This window comes from Melopsittacus undulatus, chromosome 7 (assembly GCF_012275295.1).
Source record: "Melopsittacus undulatus isolate bMelUnd1 chromosome 7, bMelUnd1.mat.Z, whole genome shotgun sequence".
Classification (NCBI taxonomy): domain Eukaryota; kingdom Metazoa; phylum Chordata; class Aves; order Psittaciformes; family Psittaculidae; genus Melopsittacus; species Melopsittacus undulatus.
The window spans coordinates 51,762,208-51,783,528 of NC_047533.1; the positions used below are offsets into that span (position 1 = coordinate 51,762,208).

The 21,321-nt window shown below is 38.4% G+C and overlaps 1 protein-coding gene across 1 annotated transcript in view; it reads right to left on the reverse strand.

The window, feature by feature from the left end:
• The window catches only part of PPP3CA (protein phosphatase 3 catalytic subunit alpha), a 107,092-nt gene that overhangs the window by 44,527 nt on the left and 41,244 nt on the right, over positions 1-21,321 (reverse strand). The window contains exons 2-4 of the mRNA XM_034064638.1: positions 11,944-12,068; positions 2,902-3,013; positions 1,451-1,596 (exon numbers count right to left, since the gene is read on the reverse strand). Coding sequence (XP_033920529.1) covers positions 1,451-1,596; positions 2,902-3,013; positions 11,944-12,068 — 383 coding nt within the window. The remainder of the gene's footprint in view (positions 1-1,450; positions 1,597-2,901; positions 3,014-11,943; positions 12,069-21,321) is intronic.

Genomic DNA, 21,321 nt, shown 5'->3' on the forward strand with positions numbered 1-21,321 from the left:
ATTCAGAGAGAAAGAATTGATTTTAGATGTTTCCAACACTCAGCTAAAAAGTTTTAATAAGAGACCTCCACGATTCTACCTTTGCGCCCTCATAATGAAATATTCATATCATACCTACACTTCTAACTTACTTCAGCCCTCTAACATAATTGGTAACTTTGCTTTTGTAACTATAATTCATTTAAATTAAATAACATTCCATAAATATGCAAACCCAATTCCTGCTGATTGCCAATGATGAATTAACTTGCTAGTGGGGGGGGAAGTGGAGATGTTAATGACCCTAATCTAGAATCTGGGAACTGAACAGCTTTACTCTGTCATTACATTGTTGCAAAGCCAGCTAAATTTTAGGCAGAGAATATTTTTGGTCAATTAGATAGTGAAGCTTTACCTCAGAAATGAAACTTTACATTCGGCAATTTTTAAAAGTGCAGTTAATATCTGAATCTAATTGCCTTTAAACCAGAACATGTAATTACAGGCTCAAACTTACTAAAAAAAAAAAGTATTAATTTCTTAGCAGGCCACAAATTAGCCTCAAAGTATAATTCCTCTTTTAGTAACTTTAAAGCTCAGAAGGATATATCCATGTTTGCAGATTTCAAAATGCAAGCAAGAAGTAAGAAAATCTTTTCTGCTGGAAATACCAAGAGTGAATGGTTTAAATACCTCCTTTTAGAAAGATCAACTGAGATTCTTTTACAAACACCTAAGGAAAACTTAATCCCTGATAAAGTGCAACAACACTGGATTACAGTGAAGAGACCCCTCAACATTGTTCTGTGAACTTTCATGAGATTGGTAAGAAAATCCTCGTAACTCAAGAGTACCACACAAGCATCACCTTATAAAGCCTTGTTTAGACAATGTGTTAGCTACTCAAGTGCAGTACTATTAAAAATGTGGCAGGACCTATTGAGAATGAAGCTCTTGACACTTTTTAAGAGTTATATGTTATTTTTACTGTACTCATTGCAATCATACTATACTTTTTTATTAAATGCTTTAAGTATTGTGAGGTTTTTCTAGAGCTGTATTTTATCTCTTTGCCAAGAAAGTACAGAATGCCTAACAAGGCACAAGGAATAATCAGATGGTGTGCTTACACTGTGCTAGTAGACAGTACTTAAATTCATACTATGTATTCATTAGTTCGTAATTACTTACATACCTAATACTTTTTTTTTTTGTCTTAGAACACAAAGACGGTAAATCCTTTGTTGTACTGGATGCTGGTGATTTCCATACCTCAATAAAATGGGACTAATTGCTGCAATTCCTTTTATGTTTTATTTAAAACGACCTTTAAAAGGCAATAATGTCAACCTGAGTGTCAGAATGACATACCAGCATCTTACACAAATGAACAACATTGAGAAAGGATTCAGGTTTTAGTTGCTGGTAATTAACTGTTCCCCTATTAGACCTGAGCACTATTCAGACTTACTTTTCTGATGTCATCTAAAGTGTTGATCTCCGGAGACAAGCCACCGTGTACACACAGGAACTGTTGGTTCATCAGAGCAGCCAAGGGAAGGCAATCGAAGGCATCCATGCAGGCATCATATACACGCTCTGAATATTTGATTTTACCTTTTAAAGATTAAGATGGTGTCAGAAAGTGCCATCAATATTTAAGAGGAAAAAAGAAATTAGGATGCTGCTTAATAACTCAAAATCTGGTTCTCATTGCTGTCTCTTGCATTGAAGACTGTACCAAAGCTTGCCTCATGCAAAAAATTCTTTAAGATCATTGTTATACACTGCTGGAAAAATTCCTCAGACTCTGAGATGGAACTAATAAAAGTTGTGCCAAGTTTATTGTATTTTTCTAAGAAAAACTAACATAAACAAGCAATAACAAAACACCATTATAGCCTGCCATGAAAACTCTGCAGCAAGCCTTAAAAAGTCTGCTGAATGGTTATCATCATTATCATACAATATACCCTCTATGAAGTAATCAGAACTTTAGCCCAGTTCCTTAGAATTAATTACCTATAGAAATGCCACTATGAAATGAATGAGGTGGTACAATGGAGCTGAAATGTTAATTTACCAATAGGCATATTAAACTCAGTAAACCATGAGGCCTTTGAGCTAATTAACATTTCCTTTACCCTTGATGCTAAAAGGGAATGGAGACTTATTGCAAGAGCTTCAGTTTACAGTGCCTCAGAAAAAAATACAAAGCTTCATTGTGCAGGTGAAGGTCTGCATCTAATGAGCTTTTCATGTGTCACCGAATCCTTTCTTGCAACACAGAAGGGAATTCCTACAAAAAGCACATACCAAAAAGTTAAAGCCTACATACAGGGTAAATGTGAAAACACTACGTTCAGAGGGAAAAAATCAATCAAAAATACAAATTCCTTGCATTCTTCCTCTCCTGCAGATGAGACAGGGTAAGATGTCACCTCTTCCACTAGCAACAGGGAGCTGCTGCAGAGGTGCCAGACCCGGTGTGCTGACAGGTTTTGACTGCCAGGCTGCTGTGTGGAGCAGCAAACTGGCAGCCACTACAAAAAGTAGTGGATTTCACCAAGAGCATCGAGGCCCAGATGGTCCTGCAGTAGCCCCAGGCTGCCTCCTAGGCCAGGCTGGCTGGGAAGCTGAAGTGTCTCCATACCTGCAGTACCAAGTGATGACACACCCCTGGGTCTGTATATGTCATCACCTGCCAGGGGGTGTCTCACCTCTTCCTTTCTCCAGCACTGAGACACCCACCCCAGCCCTGCAGGATGTTCCCTCCCAGGGAACAGCAATTACAACTTCATGACAGTTAACAAGAAAAGTACATTTAAAGTTACTGATGGTAAACAGCATCAAATACACACAAAATAACAAATCAAGCTGTTGAAAAGGGAGTTAAGAGAAGAAATGTTAAGGTAGACTTACATTCTTGCTTAAATGTGAAATACTCTGTTAAATGTCTACATTCATGATTCCCACGAAGTAAAAACAGTGTTTTAGGGTAAAGGATTTTCAAGGCCCACAAGTACAGCACACACTGCAAATTGGAAACAAAGAAAGACATAATTAATAACCTAATTCAACCACTTATGTTCCCCCCCCAACAAGAAAGAAGAGAAAGTCTTTCTCTTTCACTAGAAGAGAAAGTATTCCATGTGAAGCATTTATTTTCAATGGGTTAACTTTATTTTCACCAATTACATGCAAACATTTCTCTGCCCTTCAGCCTGGACTGGCTGAAACCAGGATCAGTACATTCAAATTAAGTTCTTCTGCTTTTGCTAAGTGGTACCTCCCTGTTCAGCTACGCATAGCTTCCAGTGTCCCAGCTATCAAGAAGTTATTGCTGTGCATCTCTAAAATGAAGTGCACACTCTCTACCTGGCAGGTTAAGTAGAAACCCACCATAGAAGCAATTTCACTGTATTTCACATTCACAGCCAGGAAGATCCACATTTCCTGTCTTAAGTTGCCCTAGAACAGTTTAACCCACACTTCAGGAAATATCTTAGCCTCTAGTATTACACAGTTGTAACGTGAATGCGTTCATTTTTCACTTAACATTGTTCTGTGCAAACAGACAAGAAAAAAAACTACAAGACTTTTGTATTAAGTGAAGTTACTACAAAGTTTCTATAAAGCCTTTTATCTTTCAAGAAGATTTCAATTTGAGATGACATTTGTCCTAGACATGTTTTTAAAGATAAAATAGAAGACTCAGAGACGCTAATCTCTGCTCAGACCTTTCAAAACCATCCGATTAAAATAGGTGTTTTGAAAAACATAACTGACATTGAAATGATACCAAAGTATTATGACACTTGCAAATGAGCAAACTTGCAAGCTTCATTTATCCTTTGTGCAACATAACCTGTCTCAGGTACGTGGCTGACAAACTCACAGCTCCAAGGAAGCTCATGGAAATCTTTCATTCCATAAGATGAGTCCACCATCTCCAAAAACGTACTGACCACAATGGCCTCCCAAAACATGAGGCAGAAAACTGAACTATTCTATTCCAACCAGTTCTTTCTTAAATATTCATGAACTGAAGAACTGCTGCACAAGAAACAAAAGATGTCACCCCCCCCCCCTTCATTTGCAACTACTTCCTAACACTTCCCTGTGTTCTTTTGACAAAAATTATTTACTTTAACTTAATAATCAGTAGATTAGAAATGCAGAATGTACTCCTAACCATGGTTTCTGCTTAGAGAAAAATCAGCATTTTTGTCAGTGTAATGCCTCTTACTTTGTACAGTATAAATTCCCTTCTAGAATTCAGAATGTCTTGATAAACAGCATAATTACAATAATCATGTCTCAACATTTTGATTTCTTCTCCCTCTTCTGCTACAACAGTCCTCATCTTTAAAAAAAAAAAGAAAAAAGGATGCAACATCTTTATATTGGTGCTAAACCTTACCCTATCCACATCCACAGATAATTACATAGCAGCAGGGGTTTTATACTACTACTGTTTGTCTTGAATTTATTATATGTAAACATCTGGATGCTCTGCCTGTACACTGCAATTTCTGTTCTGCTACTCATAGATTCCAGAGCCAGGTAAAAAGAGCAGAAAGTACAGGCAGCATCCTTCAGGACTGGCAGAATTAATCCTTCCCCTTGGAAACACATGGAAGACCTCCCAACTCACATGACCTCTTCCACCTCCCAGATGTTACTGCCACTGTAAGAAGTGAGAAGTCAGAACACGAGGCAGATCACACTGACATAATCCAGCATGGAATTATGGTGTTAGGTCACAGGAATTATTTGTTGTGGCTCAAAACTACTGCAAAGGGTTTGCCTGGGGAAAGCTGCTTCTCTGTGCAAGCTCCAGCATACTTGAGTTGAGGATTTAACTTCCATGGGGAAGGAAGCCTGTACTTTTACACATCACCAGCACAATTCTCCAGCTCTTTGATGATGACTTCTTCATTCCTGCAAAAATTCTAAGAACCTTCCACTTCTCTCAAATTCCTGGCTAATGAAAAAAAAAGATGTAAATGTTGTAGGACAAGAAGTTTAAAGTGACATCTCCATCCATGCAAGAAAAATTCCAGCTTTCAAAGTTGTATCTAAGTTATCTTAGAGCTTCTAATCCTGCCAAAGCACCTTATAATTTAGAGAAGCACAGTGATTAGTGCTTAGATGAAATGCTTTATTAAAAAAGAAAAAGCTACATTTCCCTTATAACTAAGTTTTTCATTTTCATAGAGCCTTGGCAAGATTGAAGGGAGCACTAGGCATTACAAATAACATCCAGATTTGGGTAGCAGGGAGAAGAAGGAAAGCCAGAATTTTTATCTTTTTGACATTTGGTACCTGCTTGAGGGTAGATCTCTTCACATTTGCTTATCATAGATTTCTTTTTTCTATGCTTCCTTTGAAGCACTCATTAGAAACAGAGAAGATAACAGAGGATCAATGCAGTCCAGAAAGTTCTGTGGTTTCCTGCCACTATTCAAGTAATGTAAGTCCCCTGTTCACAGTTTGTGTTGTTTTTAGTGGTACCATATCGAAGGCTTATTTTGCTTAGATAATTCCTTTCATTTTCTCCCTTTTCTGTTCAGTTGTCCAGCAATGTGGTATCATAATAGTAAACAAGAACTAATAAGCAGCTGCTTTTTGCAAACTAGATAGCAAATACACGGGTGACAATTTTTTATGGCTTTTGAATTTTTGAGTCATTTACGCACAAAAACCTATGTCCAAACAACATATCATGAGCAAACATTCTGGTTTTATATTTTGTTCCTAGTGCTGCATATCATCATTCTTACTGAAGTAAAAAGATTCATCATCATTTCCCCCTGTTGGAAATCTGAGCTTACAATCTTCAATTATTTGGTAATACTGCTTCCCAATAACAAAATTTTAAAATCTCCTTTTTCCCCTCCAACTTTTTCATCAGGAATACACTACCTATCAGTTCTGCTGTATCTCTCTGTAAAAGGCACAGCAGCAACCTTGCAATCCAGACATCTCTAAAGCATTTCTGGCGTGTCTCATTTCATACTATCAAAAAAGGAAAAAAGGTTACATCTCTTAAATGCCAGCCGTCAAACTGCAGCTCTGCTTACTCACTTGGTGTCTTTCAGCTATTGAAATAACAGATAAGTTTACAACAAAGAGATAATCTGCCTACCTCATAGCCCCTGTAGTCAAGATTTTTTCCTGCTGAGGCTCTGGCAGCCTAAGCATCAGAAAAGAAAAGCTCTGTGCAATTAAGCACTGTGTAAGCCAAAGGCATGTATTTTCAAAATGGACTTTGGATTTAACCCCACTATTACATGCTGAATTTGAGCCTTTGCACAATTTGACATCTCAGCACCTCCTGAAAAGTGAAACGAATAGCCCCAGACCTCTTGTACGCATCTCAACGTACGTGCTCAAAACAAGCAACCTGGAGAAAATCATTACCATTGCCACTAGATTGCACCCAAAGAGACTCACACTAACACAGCACACTCACTTCTGGGTGTTCTTGCAATGATCACGCCAGGAAGCAAGAGGTGTAGCTCGCTCTGTTAGCTGTGTGGCTTTGCATGGGTAACAAAAGACCACCTCTCCCTCCACATGACTGATGGCATTGGGCACTCCCCCAGCAACTGAAATTAAGTGTGAATAAATGCAAGGTAATTCATACTCAAAAGGATAATTTGAGCTAAGGTCTCTACTGATGCTCTGTGAACTGTGGGGCAGCATTTTGGCATAGTTTCTTCACTCTGTAGCTAACACACACCACACCTAAATACAAAAATTGCATTACTTCAACTGCATTAAAATAATTATACCATAGCAATACATAGTAGAGGTACAGCTTTCTAAAATGGAGTAACTATCCCAGTGGAAACCACGTATTTTTATTTTTTACACACATAACTGCATTCACACTGCTGGCACGACTATTTATTAGGGCTTTATTTCAGAGACAAAGATACATTGCATCTGTAACAAAATACAAGAGATGCAAGGTCTTGCTTTGGTATCTGCACAATGCTTCAGTTATTGCAAGACTCTTTTCTAGATAGTCTCTGAGATGATTTGATTAAAAGTAATAACCAAAACATTGCTACTTGCCTTATACTCTTTTCTAAGCATTTAGACTACATCACTCCCATTTCAGCCTTTGGAAGGACCTCAAAATGCCCTAAAAGGAAGGACCAATTCTTCAACCAAGAAGTGGCTAGAAAATTCTTTTTCTTGTATGTCCTTCTAATTTTTATAGTTAGGACTTTCTAAATAGGTACCCAAGTTCTGTACCTCTGTAATAGGTCCTCGTCCTTCCCACTGAACCTTGCATCTTGACCCCAGCTGTCTTCTGTGAAGATGGGTTCCTCAAATGGATGGAAGCGGGGGAGGTGGGGGTGGTGGAGGTGGGGAAGGAGGAACAGTGCAAGCAACCTCCAGGGTACCTTCCCGTGTTCTCTCCCTGCAGCCAAAAGGGGATCTTGGCATGCTGGGGACTCACTCTAGGAAGAGCTGGCACAGGACCAGGCAAGCTGAAAGGATGGCCCTAACACAAACAGATGCTCCAGTCTGGCAATCTATACAAAAATAATATGAATTTGCTGAATTTCTGAATATTCACGGCTCTGAGGAGCACAGCCCAGCAAAAATGTAAGATCTTACAAGATGCAAAATTCTTGCTTCGGAGAAACGTATTTGCTACTGTTGTATAAAAGAAAAGGACCAGGAAATTTAGGATTATTAAGGTATTAGGGTTTTCTTTGCTCTGAGAGAAGTGAAAAAAAATCAATTGACTTCACCAGTGATCTACTACTGTCCAGCCAAAACTATTTTCAATCAAACCATTTATTGGAAAACATTAACCCAGTAAAGCAAAGGAAACCGAAAGGTGTTTATTCTTCTAACAAAGGTCGAGAGAGTGGAGACTTGAGAGACAATAAACATGCAATTTCACCAGCATTAACTTCACCTACAGTTCACTAACATGAACTTACTTAATTATTTTCTTGGGAGAGACCAGTTAACAATTTCTAACAGTTCACTGAGTTCAGGTGCATATGGACAACCAGATGCTTTTTTTAATTGATGCAAGGTCTAATGATTAAATTACAGACTCACGCCAGACACCTCACTTAGTTCTTGCTGGAAATACTACAAAACCAGTGCCTCCTGGAATTTTAGTCTTTGCATTTGGGCAGTGAATACGTATATACATTTTGAATGATAAAACACAGTTCCAGCTTTATTAGTTTTGAATATTGGTTTAATTCTGCATATCTTGACTATCTGCTCTGTAAAAAGTGACCACTAGGTACCTTAATACTCAATCGACATTTAAACCTGTATTTTTTTATGTGAGATTGAGCAGGAAAATTATTCCAAAAGTTCAAATTCATTACACTGAGGGTAGCAAAATACTGGCACAGGTTGCTCAGAGGTGGTGGATGTGCCATTCCTGCAGACATGCAATGCCAGGCTAAATGCGGTCATGATCTAGTTGATGATGTCCCTGCTCATTCCAAGGGGGTTGGGACTAGATGACCCTTGAAGACCCCTTCCAAACCAAACCATTCTATGATTCCATAATATCATCAATCTGTAGAGTTGGTATTTACCCTGTAATTTTCCCAAGGCTGTGATGAAAAGCAGGAGGAAGTATGCATACTTCCCCCTACAACATATGGCATTTATGCCTGCCTTTCAAAAGATTTCTCAGACTCAGGATTAAGTCATTCTTCCTTACAACCCATTCCTGCAGAACCATTTTAATATTCTTTGGATTTAAAAATAGCCCTCTGTTTTGATCATTTGGGTTTCCTTTCTCCATGACAATAAAACTTCTTTGAAAGTGGGAACTGAGGGGTTTCTACTCTGGAGTCAACCCCTTGGAACAGCACACAAGCACAACAGGGAAATGTTATCAGTCATGGAGCCAAGGAAACAAGTGCACCTTATCAGATATTGCAACTTGCAGAAATTTGTTATTCTAAGAGAAGAAATGCTTAGGTTCTGCCAAGAGGTCAAATGGAAAAGAGACTACAGCTACAGGAATAAGATTTGATCTGTGTCAAGAAACCTCGTGTCATTCTACCTAAAATTTTGACATTTATTTGACACGGTGCAATTCCTTTACTGGTTTCTGATCCTGTGACACCTTGCTTAAAACTAATTTTAAAGGCACAAAACACACACACATACACACCTCCTTTCAAGCCATGGTAAAAATGGAGCACACGTGAAGGATTGAGTTCTTGGATCAAAAGCTCCATGGGGCAAGGACTGTAATTTCTGCTGAGTGCCTTGTATAAACACTTTTCTCTTGTTCCCTCTGCATTATCAAATGCCTTCCACCTACCTTACGCAATTTCTTCCTCTGTTCTTAATGATAATAACTTACATTATGTAGTACCTTTCATCCAGAAGATTCCCAAATGCTTTGCTTTGCAGCCCACAGACAAGGATTATCTCGCCCACTACCAGAACTCAGTTAGGTTTAAGCTCAATGGTATCACTTTTACACTAGATATCACACGGCAATCAAAAAGATTTTTTAAAAAAGCTCATATTACTTGTGATTAGCACCTTGGACCAGCTACTTAATTCTTTTGGAAAGACCCCAGAGCTGTAAGTCTCCTGCCTACCCAGCAGAAAGGCAAGCCAGCAGACTGATGGAATAAAGATCGCTGTGTGACTGACATGGTAGAAGTGTGCACTGAGATCACACTAGGACTGTTTACCACCATGACCTCTCCAACACAAAGTATTGGCTAGAGCTGGTGCCTGTTAGATATGCTCAGGGCCTCTTCTCTATAGAAAGCACACCCTTCCATCCACAAAATGCCAAGTTGCATTTGGGACCATTTTCCTTTCCTTGTCATTCCTTATTGTCCTGAGTTCATGCTGAATACATAGCTCTACATCCAAATACGCTTACAAAACAGAAACCTGCCTTTTCTTTCAAAAGTACTCTTTAATCAAGGTGACAGGTGGCAAGAAACAGTTATGTGACCAGAAAAGTACCGAATTCAGAACCTTACATACAAAAAAGAATAACACGAGCAATAGCTCAGATATTTCCTTGGTGCTGGTGCAAGCCAATACTCCTTCCAGTGAAAAAGTAGTGTTCCAGAAGGGAAAAATGAAATTCAAATGTAATTTGCTAAATACATGTGTGCAGGTTGCTAAATGAGGAATTTTAAGGAGTTTGTTCCCCACCCATAAGCTATTTTGCTTTGTGTTATATGGCTTGCTATTGTGTTTAATTAGTTATAACCCCGGAGTAGATTTTGGCAAACTGTCAGACAAGCACTTGAAAGCTTAAGCAATCCACTTGTTCTATTTTCTTACAACAAAAGCATATACAAAAATGCAGACAAAACTCTCCTCTTCTAGATGCAACTTGGCTTGGTCAAAGTCTACAGGAGATGCAAACTAGGTCATTGCAACTGAAAAATGGCAGCTCAAGACTGAGCTGCACAAAGGTTTAAGCCTGTAAAGTCATTCCCCATACTCCCAACCTTTCCTAAGCAATCCAACATTGTAATCCACAGCTCACCCTGGGTCAGCGAATGGAGGAAGCAGGCACACGTGGTTCAAAAAAAGCCACAAGCAAGGTGCTCAGCACCTTGAGGTCACTTCAGTAGGAGACTAAGAAAGAACTTTGCAATTCTTAAGTTTTGAGAGCATTTGCACTTGGAACAGCATATTTCTATCTGGAAAATGTGCCAAAAGATTCTGTTAACATATTATATTAAGTTTTAAAATAAAGTAATGTATCAAAAGTAGTTTTACCAACTTCTTTTTAAGAAAGTTCTCTTCATCCTATAAATACAACATCAGCAAGACAATGCACTGATTCATTTTAAAAACGCATTATAAATAACTTGGCAGCTTGGGATTACATATTTTTATATCAATATGGCAACAGCATATTAAAATGTGGTATGTAGAATAAAACAGCAGTATGTGTATTCTTCTATATTGTCATCATACCTAGTCAGAGACACACAGTCATACATGAAAGGACCTATACTGCTTCTAACAGGTAATGGGTATTCTCCCCTGACTCGGAGGGGGTTCAAGTCTGAACTTTTCAGAGAAAGGAGTCAAGCTGTGGTTCAAAAGGTACTGCAGAGGTTTCTGACTGTTAATGACTAGATCAACTGTGACCTGGGTGAACAAAACCAGATGAGGCTTTATTTGATATAAGTACACCTCATCTGTCAGTTTGTAAAACCATGCAGCAACACAGAAGAAATAGTGCAGATTGCTTTATGAGCACTGGAATAAAGGATTTGTGCTTGGTATTTGACTCGCTTCTAGTCCAAGTGGTCAGGTTGGAGAGGACACTGTTTCTTTTGCAAGCCAACTAAAGATGTTGTCATTTGACCTCCACATTCCACCAACCTGAGACTGTGCATCACTTCTCTGTGGATTCACATGCCGCATTAAAAGCCAGAGACAATGCACTCCTGCATACCATATCTAAATAGAACCCATTCGTTCTGTCCAGCACAGCATGTTATCTGCAGGCTTTTTGTCCCATTTACCCCCTATCTAGTCCTTCAATTTTCATAAAATTTTGCATCCAGAAGACTCAGATCAAACAAACTTAGAAATCAAACTAAGGTATGAGTTGTTCGTTTACTTTTTCTATTATGTCTCTTTTCTGATACTTCATGTCTATTCATACTATTTAGCTTGTGCAAGCTGCAGAGCAGACTGCCTTCTGTATTGGATTTGGATGGCCACTGATTAGCATGAAGGTCCATTCTCTGTTAGTTTTACAGCACAGATACAGTGGGATCAAGCTGGATATCAAGCAATCTTCATGAAAACACCAACAGTGATATTGATGTTGACTTCATTTGCTCACAAGTGGTATCTGTGAAAAGCTTCAGTATTCCTGAACTGGTTAAATTACGTTGCTAAATACACACAATAGGCTGCAAGCAGTTTCATAGCCAAAAACAGAAATAAGAAACTTACTTCAATGCTGAAGTACCCTCTGTCCACGTAGTCCCCCAGGAATAGATACCGCGTGTTGGCAGGAGAACCTCCCACTTCAAACAGTTTCATCAAGTCAAAGAACTGACCATGGATGTCTCCACAAACTAGAAAAGAAGAGCAGCAATGTTCAGACTGACCACACAAAGATCATTTTAGGCACAGACATTCTGAAGTCACTATCTTATAAGAAAAGTGTTATGTCAATTTTGTGCATCATCCTCCAGCTGGTGGCTGCTCAGCAGAAGCTGTTTTTCTATAACGTTTATCCATATATACACATGCAAAAGGCTACCAACTAATTCCACAGCTATCTCCATTCCTACTGCCCAGCAGAGCACACAATGCTGGCAATAGCAGGAAAACAAACCAAAGACATCCTGATAGACAGAACATGTTCAAGCAAGGTTACTCTGTTTTTTTTTGACATTACTCCTCTATTTCTCCAAGTCTTAAACTCAAACAAACCCTAACAGGCTTTCCATACAACACAAAGTGTGACTGTCCTGTGCATGCCACTGGTTAAACTGACGAATTTCTGACTTCTAGTTTCTGTATAGGAAAATAGCCTGTTTGCTTTCCCAAAGCATGCCTTACACAAGAGGACACTTGTTTTTCATGCTTTAACCTCTACCATTTTATTTACCCTCATGTAATTATGGTTTCATTGAATTGCAATGAAGTCAATCTAATCAGCGGCTTTCCCTAGCAAGAGCAACCCCAATAAACATAACTGAGCACAAGAGATGTGCAGCTGGGGATGAGCAGGGATACTGCTTCCTGTGCCTTGGAGTTAAAGAAATTGGCTTAGCTATCTTACAAAATTACAAACTTGCTGTAGTGGGTGATTTTAAGCACCTGCAAAAAGGTAGGTGATGCTTTTGGAGGACTTCATGGAAGCTTAACTAACAGTGCTGTGTCAAAAGTTGCTTTGTTTTGCTTGCTTTTGTTTCCTCCACCGAAGGGAAGAAGATAATTTACTGCCACCACCACCCCAGTTTAGGTCTTTTCTGCCAATAATTCTTTAACAAAGAAAATGGTAACAGTCCTGATTGTTACTGAGGTCATTTCAGAGTGGTTCTCATTTCAATGACTCACAAAAAAAAAAAAAGAAAAAAAGGAAAAAAATGGAAAGACTTTCGATGTTCAAACTGGGAGGGTGATTACAAAGAAACTGAATAAACCAGTTTATTCAGCTTATGAATAAACCAGCATCCGAGGCAGACCATATCTTGCAACAGCAGCACAGCTTCAGTAGACTTAAGATGCTCTCTCTGACATAACAGTATTGTTCCATCACAGATAAAGAAAGCTCACATCTGCCACATGCTATAGAGAAACTGAAGTCACATCTCCACATAGAACAACTGTAACACCAAATCCAACTCTCAGTGCAGTATTTGTACGTTATTGTCTTTCGTCTCAGTCCAGTATCTCATTATATTTTTTACTTGTATCACTTTTCTCTAGATGTATATGCTAACAATAGCATCAATATTGTCATTCCATCCAAAAAACTAAAACTAAAACCCAAAACCAACCCCATTCAAACCAACCACCCACCCCATCCAGGTACAGAGAAAACCACGGATGTGCCAGTCACTGCTTTCCTCAATATTTATATGAAGCTTGTGACACAATGTATGAGTGCTGGCTATCTGAGCATTCTTCTATGATAACAACAGGGTATTTTCCACATAAAATAGCATGCAGTACTGTTAGATTGTATAATTTCTTTTTCCTAGATGATCACCCCCCCAAGTGTTTTAGATGACAACCTTCACGTTGAAAGCCATCAACAGTTATAATTCTGTCTAAGAAAAATATCTGCCATTAATCATGCAGAATAAATACTATTTAAATCCTCAAGTGGTATAACACCACCTCTATTTCCCTACAAAAACTCAACATTTGTACCCCTAAGGAAATCTGTTGATAGCATTTTTATTTGAACACAGTAATCTACCAAACCAACATACAGTGCTTGACTGAACTCCTCTGCATGGACACTGTGGGAAGATTAAAAACACGTGTCGCATATTGATGGCCAAGCAATCTGCTCTCCTAACTTCCAGCAAGAAAGCTTTTCGTTATATAACTGTACGGCTCTACCAATTATCGCCCACCCCCATTTGCTCTAACTGCAAAATCCCAGAGCTGAACAAGACTGAAAGTCTTTTAAATGGATTTATTTTTTTGCCCATCCACTACAGCACAAAGAAACATGACTTGGGGATTTTGTTACACTGACGTGTGAACAGCTAAATACACTGAGGCCATCACAGAGAAACCGGGAAGGTTAGTAGGCTTCCTCCAAACAGATGTATGTCCATGAATATGTCACAAGTCAGAGAAGTGGAGAAGAAACCAGTGAGGAGCAGAGAAACAAAAAGCCCAGAGCTCTGAAATCCCATGACTGGCAAAGTTCAAACTGGACTTGGGAACTGATACTCAGTGGATACTGCAGGCACTTTGCAAACAGCAGGTTATTCTTTCTGTACTTCACAACAGATGCAGAAATATACCCAGAAAAAAAGTAATTAAAAAAACCTTGCCAATTAAATTAGTTCCAAAAGAGAAGCTTAAAACAGTGGGAGGAAGACACTCAAATTAAGAGTTAACATTGAGACTTAATTTATTATGGTCAGATCTCAGAATTCCTACTGAAAGACTAAAGTATTGCATTCAGTTAATTCAATTAGTATTTTGCCTGGAATAGATTAAAGATCTTACACTTTGCAGGTCTATGTGTATAGACCTGAACCATTCTTACAGTATAAAACCTGTATACTTAAATTTTGATAGTGGCCTTGTTTACACATAAATTAAAGGGCAATTTTGCAGGTGTACAGTATTACACTCCATTTACAGTGTAAAAGCAACCACTTCTAAAGCTACAGATCAGCCATCTTTCTTTTTTCAACTCTAAATTCTTAGAATACTCCAAACGGGAAGATTTCCCAGGCAGCCAGATCAATGTTTTATCTTTCATTATGTTTGGGCAGAAGAGATCAAGCATTATGTCTTCAGTCATAAAGGCAGAAATATCCACAAGCCATTCCCTTCACACTCTGTCTTGCAGCTTCGCATCGTGAACAAAGATGCAGCACTGTCCCACCACAAGTGTAATGGATAGGTTTCATGCTGCCTCTACAAAGCTTTTCAAGTTCACTAACTTCCCCCTTCATATTACAGAGAAAAACTTTTAAAGCACACTTCTTGTTATATATTCATGTTTACTCTTGCACAAGCATTACCATTGTATCTGTCATGCCTTTTAATTTTGCCCCAAATGTCCTTTTTTATACTTGTGCAGGCCCTCTTTGGTACTGGAGCATTTGCTGTCAAACAGTGCATTCAAAGAGATAGGAACAATTTTCCACCAAATAACAACAAAACACAACCCAGGACAGTGAAGCAAGAAATTATATTCTTAATGAAGATCTCCAGGATCAGCATACTTATGGATTTAAAGTATGAACACAGGGAACATAAAACACAGTTTGCATGTGTGTGGGATTAACATTAAAAGCAGATGACAAAAATTTTTCAGAAGCAGGAATACCAAGTGGTATATCTTCTATTAGAAATTCATGTATTTTCCTATGTCCCTGGTTTCCCACAAGTGTCATCAAGTCGTGGCATTTACACACTCATCAATTTATGATAAGTAAATAATTTGACAGCATTTGCATTTCCTCACCCCCCTCCAGCCCCCCAAAAGACTGCTTAATTTATACAGTACTTTTCAACTTTCTTTATATCCTTAAATTGCCAGCTCAGCAAAACCAACAGTGTTTCCACTGAGTTACAGTTTCCAGATATGAGTTTAGGCACCAGACTTGTTGCCTGTGAATCTGTCTGAGCTTTTTGATAGCATCTACCTACCTGACCTCTCAGGGCAGCAAGCTCCAGAATTGCAATGACACACTATGTAAAGATGTTTTTTTAAGCTGTTTTAAACTGATCTCCTCCTGAATTCCACTGGTGCAGTCAGGTTTAAGAAACGTTGGTTGGTTGTGGACTCCTTAGAAATTTACCTCTGTTGAGGAAGTTTTCAGAGAAAACATGGGCCTCTCTAAAAGATTTCAGTTCACAGGCCTGCACTTGCAATTACTGAAAAATCATGTTTCTGAGCAGTTTTTCCTGCTTGTTATAATGGGTACTTTAACCAAACTACACCATCTTATGCTTCAGCACCAGAACTTCCCCAATGCAATTGTCTATAAAATACCATTGTGAAAATAGAAATTAGACGTGAGGGAGAAAAGGGATTTTTTATGTGTTTGTTCTTAGAAATTGTCATACCAATACAAATTAAATTACGTTTCTGATGGCTTGACTAAGAGGATGTCCCTCTGATTTATGTCAAAGGAAAAAGCAATACTGAAACAGGAACTATTAAGTCCAAATTGCATTTGCAGTGAAGAAACCCAAAGCCTAGCAGTGGTATTGCCATCTTACAGAATAAGAGTAGTAGAGCAGTGATTTAGACTCAGGGATTGTTGGCGCAAGTACGTCTGAAAATGCTTTTCAGATACCTTCTTTTGGATAACTAACTGCTCTTCACTACATACAAACTCAGTCCAGAGGTTATTCTGTGTTGTTTCCAATTCCAGATGGATAATAAGAACAAAATTTATACCTGTAGTATATTAATATTAATTTTTTTTTTTCTATCTGGAACAGTCACTTTGCTGCACTTACTTTGTCATTTATCATATGTATATATACACACAATTGGTGTAGAACTGTAATCTGATAATAAAATACTATTACTGTTTCAAGTGAATTTGCATCCCATGTATCACAAGATTATATTCCCATCTTCAAATATTATCTGGGATTAGAAACAGATATTCATTCCATCATCAGCTTCAGAAGCAACATCTGCAAGTTCATACACGTGTGACAATTAACAATAATGCAGAAAAGACATCTTTTAAAGAAGATACCAACACCATAGGGAATAGTATCCATCACTTAACAACTTGTTCTTTACATTCACTGAGCTAGGGATGTCTTTGCACTGAGCTCCAAGAAGCTGTGCTTCACTCCAATGAGAGTATGTCCCTATCATTTCTCCAGAGAAGTAGTTTGGAGCAATGAAAGGTGACCAAAGGCTGAATGAAGAAGCCAAGTGAAGAAGGAGTACTTACAACCAACAGTGGACACAAAAAGGCAAAGCAAAACCAACTAGGTGAACTTCTGCAGCTGAAGAGTCAAAGAATGGGCTTCCTTGGCCAACTGATGACTATGAGGGAAAACACATATAAGAGCTCTATGCATGAAATTCTTAGGTGCTTCAAGAAAAACTTCTGCACTGCTCCTGAAGGGCTCAACTATTAACCAGAAGGATCTCAGTTTTCCTGAGATTTATGAACAAAGTCACGTGTAAGTCACATGTCTTTGATTACACAAATCTTTGAGCTTGAATGAGCTTTGCTTCCAAGTGTATGTGTTTCTGAGGAACATTATATTTTGCGTAGCAGTATGAAATGTTCAAAATTCCATAGTTTCATTCCATGTTGTCAGCTGCTTGTTTTGTTGTGGGTTTGTTTTTTTGTTAATTGCTAAAGATTGTGCAATTTTCTCCCTTACTTTCTGGAGAACAAGGAGGAAGGAGAAATACAAAATAAAAGAAGAAACTCCAAAAGTTTTTATTTGTAGCTTCTCACTAAAGTGCTACTGAAGACACAAACTCAGTGGTTAAGTTACATGCATTTTTTTTGTAGTCATGCAGTTTTGTTTCAGTTTAGAAGCGAGAAATTTAAAGAAGTTGCAGACTTTATTACTTATTGAAATTAAAGTCAGAATCATTTAGACAGCTCACAAGGTAACTTATTATCCCTAAGAAAACATCTACTAGACTCAACGTAATGGGCTTTCATATGAACGTTTGTTATACTAAGTGTACTGAACAACACAGTTCTGTATTTCTAAAAGAAGCATGATCTCATTCATATTCATATTTGGTTATCTAACATTATTATAATGGGCTTTCACCTATCTTTTCCCTTCAATCACTGCATGCAAATTTATGAGTTTACACTACCAGAATGAACCAACATTAACAAAAAACTGCAATTGTGTATTTCATAAAGAGGCCTACTTCACCTATGATAAAGCCAGAAACCATTAGACATAAAGGTTCAGCAAAGGAAACCACAAATGGACCATCAACACCACCTTTGACACTGTTGTTTGTTTGCCACTTTCCTCCTTTGTACTGAAAAAAAAACCACAGAAATATCATCTTGGGAAAAGCTGTTTTCTGTGCAACACATGAGGAGTCTATACTGTGTTCTGCTCTGCCAGCACTTAAAATGCTAGTGTCTGTAAAGATCAACCCACACTGACTCCTTGTAATAGGAGCTGGTTTCTCCCACCATCCCCTGAAGGCTAGAACAAATTAATGACACTTGATTTGAAGAGGCAGAGTGAAAAAGAGTGGGTAAAGGAAAACATGACATCAGAAAGGACCTTCAGGACAACAGCCATTAATATTCTCAGGTGAAGGAAGAAGCAAAATAAAACACCCTTAAACCGTGTGGCAGCAAGCCCTGCAAGATGTTAAGGCTATAAAGGTATCTCCAGCATAAAGGTTTTAAAAATAGATCCGCAAAATTACTTTTTTTTGTATCACAAAATTATTTGTAGTGTCTCAAAACAAAAATAAAAGCCATGTACGTACGCCTAGCCAGAAGAGGAACACCTTTGTATATGTAAGAGACAACAGAAGCAACAGTGTCTTAGGAAACAGCCTCTACCAAGTACTATAAAAACTGCACCAGCAGAGAAAAAAATCTTTCCCTCCATGCTCCTAACCTAGCTGAATTTTTCAGTAGACTAAGTGGGGGTCACAGCAGTGAGGTGCCAAATGAAACTTTCAGTTCCAGGTCAAAGCAACATAGCAGAGATGAAGTAGAAATGGGATGCTGATCTAGAGATTGTATTACAGATTTTCTTCCTAGACCAACAGGGAAAGGTGCCCTCATCACATATACCAGAAGATGCTGAACCAGGTCACAGCTAGAGAAATGAAACAGCATGGGGGTAAACCAGCATTCACTCCTGTGCACATCAAATAAAGATTCAGCTCTTCCCCTTCTACCTCTCCAAGCATTCTTCATAGCTTCAAGGTTTCCCAGAGCATCCTTCATAGCTAATGGAAAAGCAAATGCACTGTCATTATCTCCTGTTAATGCACCCTCAGTATCAGGGAGCAATGTTTATTCCACAAATAACTCCATCTTTATTTGTGAGGTAAGTGCTTCACTGCTGCATGGGTCAGGATTTCCAGCTCATATCCTTAGATCAAAGTTATTTATAGCAGTAGGGAAATTCTCTTATCTTCAGTTTTACAAATGTAAAAAACAAAGGCCTTGGGAAGTTCAATAAGGTCACATGTTTGGTCAGTAGGAGGGCAGCAACAGCCAAAGAGGGAACAACACATCCTCATATCACTCCATTCAATTCAGTGCACCAGAGGAAGAGTCCTTTCAAAGAGGAAGGAGAGTTCTGCACAAGAAGCAAGTACAGCCTGGCCTTATACATGATGCTCCATGAAATTCAGGGAAGGTGAAACAAGGCAAAATGGGAAAAGGGCTTTTGAAGGGGAGAAGCTCAAATATGCTCAACTCCATAGAAAAAAGCATAAAATTCAATGCTGTGGTTTATTCTGGATATAGTTTTTATCTGCCTAAGTTGGACTGCAATATTGTCCATCTATAACATACAGGTTATAGGTTCACTATTAGAAGCACCCAGTGTTACATCTTTCTCATTAATCTGATTGAAGAGATTCCCATTAGTTTTTTTGCTATACAATGTTTTTCCAGAGTCGGCAATTTGCCGCTATAAATAGTTTGCAGCTGGTCCTTCACAATTTAATGTGATTTTTGTTGTTGCTGTTAATGATTTAATTTAAGTCTTAGGATCAGGTTTCTTTGTAGTTAGTATTTCTCTGAGGAGCACAAATCTCAATCCCAGTAAAGTTAAAACAAACGCACTAGTATTACATGAATGATAGTTATGTAAAACCCAAAGAAGCCCTTGGTATTTACAAGTGCTTTATGGATAGTATCTTTATTTGTTCTTCTTACTGTAGAATTTTAGAGCAGTATTAACCTAATAGGCTGCATTCCAATTACCTTTCAAGCACGCAACAGTTTACAAGATATTATGGGTAGCTCCATTAGCATGTCAAGTTTCAGTATATGAATATCCTGCATCTAAAAACCTAACCACACAAAAAGGGATGTACACCTTGGCTTGTAATACATATTTTCCATTTTCACCTGTAGATAACACCTGTTGTCACAGTTTCCTCATTCTGTGCCACTGCAGACCTGCTTTATGCTCCCTCCCACCCCCAATCAGTGTTTTACTAAGAAACAGAAGAATCGCTCTGTAACAAAAACCATCCTCCTTCCCGCAACACAACAATTTGTCTTATCAGAGAAAAACAAACATTTTCTTGACTCAAATGCATTTGTTCGTTACCTCTGGATCTAAAGCACACTGCCTGTATTTCCCAGGAACAGATGTTAAAGGAAAACAAAATATTATTTCTAAAAATCCTAATGAGCAGCCAGCAGTATCAACACAGATACCTGCACACACCCTGAGTGGTAGATGCCAGTACAACAGCTGCAAAGAAATTCTGTGAAGTTCAGCATTTGGCCTTTACAGTCTATATTCAGAGCCACGAGTGAAAAGAACCAGCAGTGAAGACCTACTGAGCTTTACCTGCAGCTTTTGCACCCACATTTTAATGGGCTTGAGCTATTATTTAAATCTAACCCTATAGTAGAGTTGTTCACATGCTAGCATACAGATATAAAAAAAGCAAGTAACAGGCAAGTTTCTCAATTGCAACTCAAGCCACATAAGATGACTTTTTAAAATTATAGAATCTAAATTCCATAACCAAAGTTTTATACAAATCTACTTGTCGGTGAAAAACGAAACCGTTGAGGAAAATGTTTTTTAAGAGAAAGCTTTCCATAATAGTTTATGTCCTAGGAGAAGCTCACATGACAGGGGAGCCAGTGCAAGGAGCAATTGACCACATTAATTTCCTCTTACTGAAAATATACACCTAAACATGATATTGAGTAGGTGGTTAAATTCATATGCTGACCCTAAACCAACATGAATCACAGTATGGTTTGGCTTAGAAGGGACCTTAAAAATCATCTTGTTCCAGAGAAAACCTTTGTATAGCCTTGCCATTTGACATATAAGGAGTGTACATAATTTAGAGAGGACTCTGGGTAGCATTAGGGGTGGCACCCAGGCAGATTTGGGCTAGCTCCTGCACCAGGCTCTGTAAGCAATCCAGCCAGTCTCTCCTGA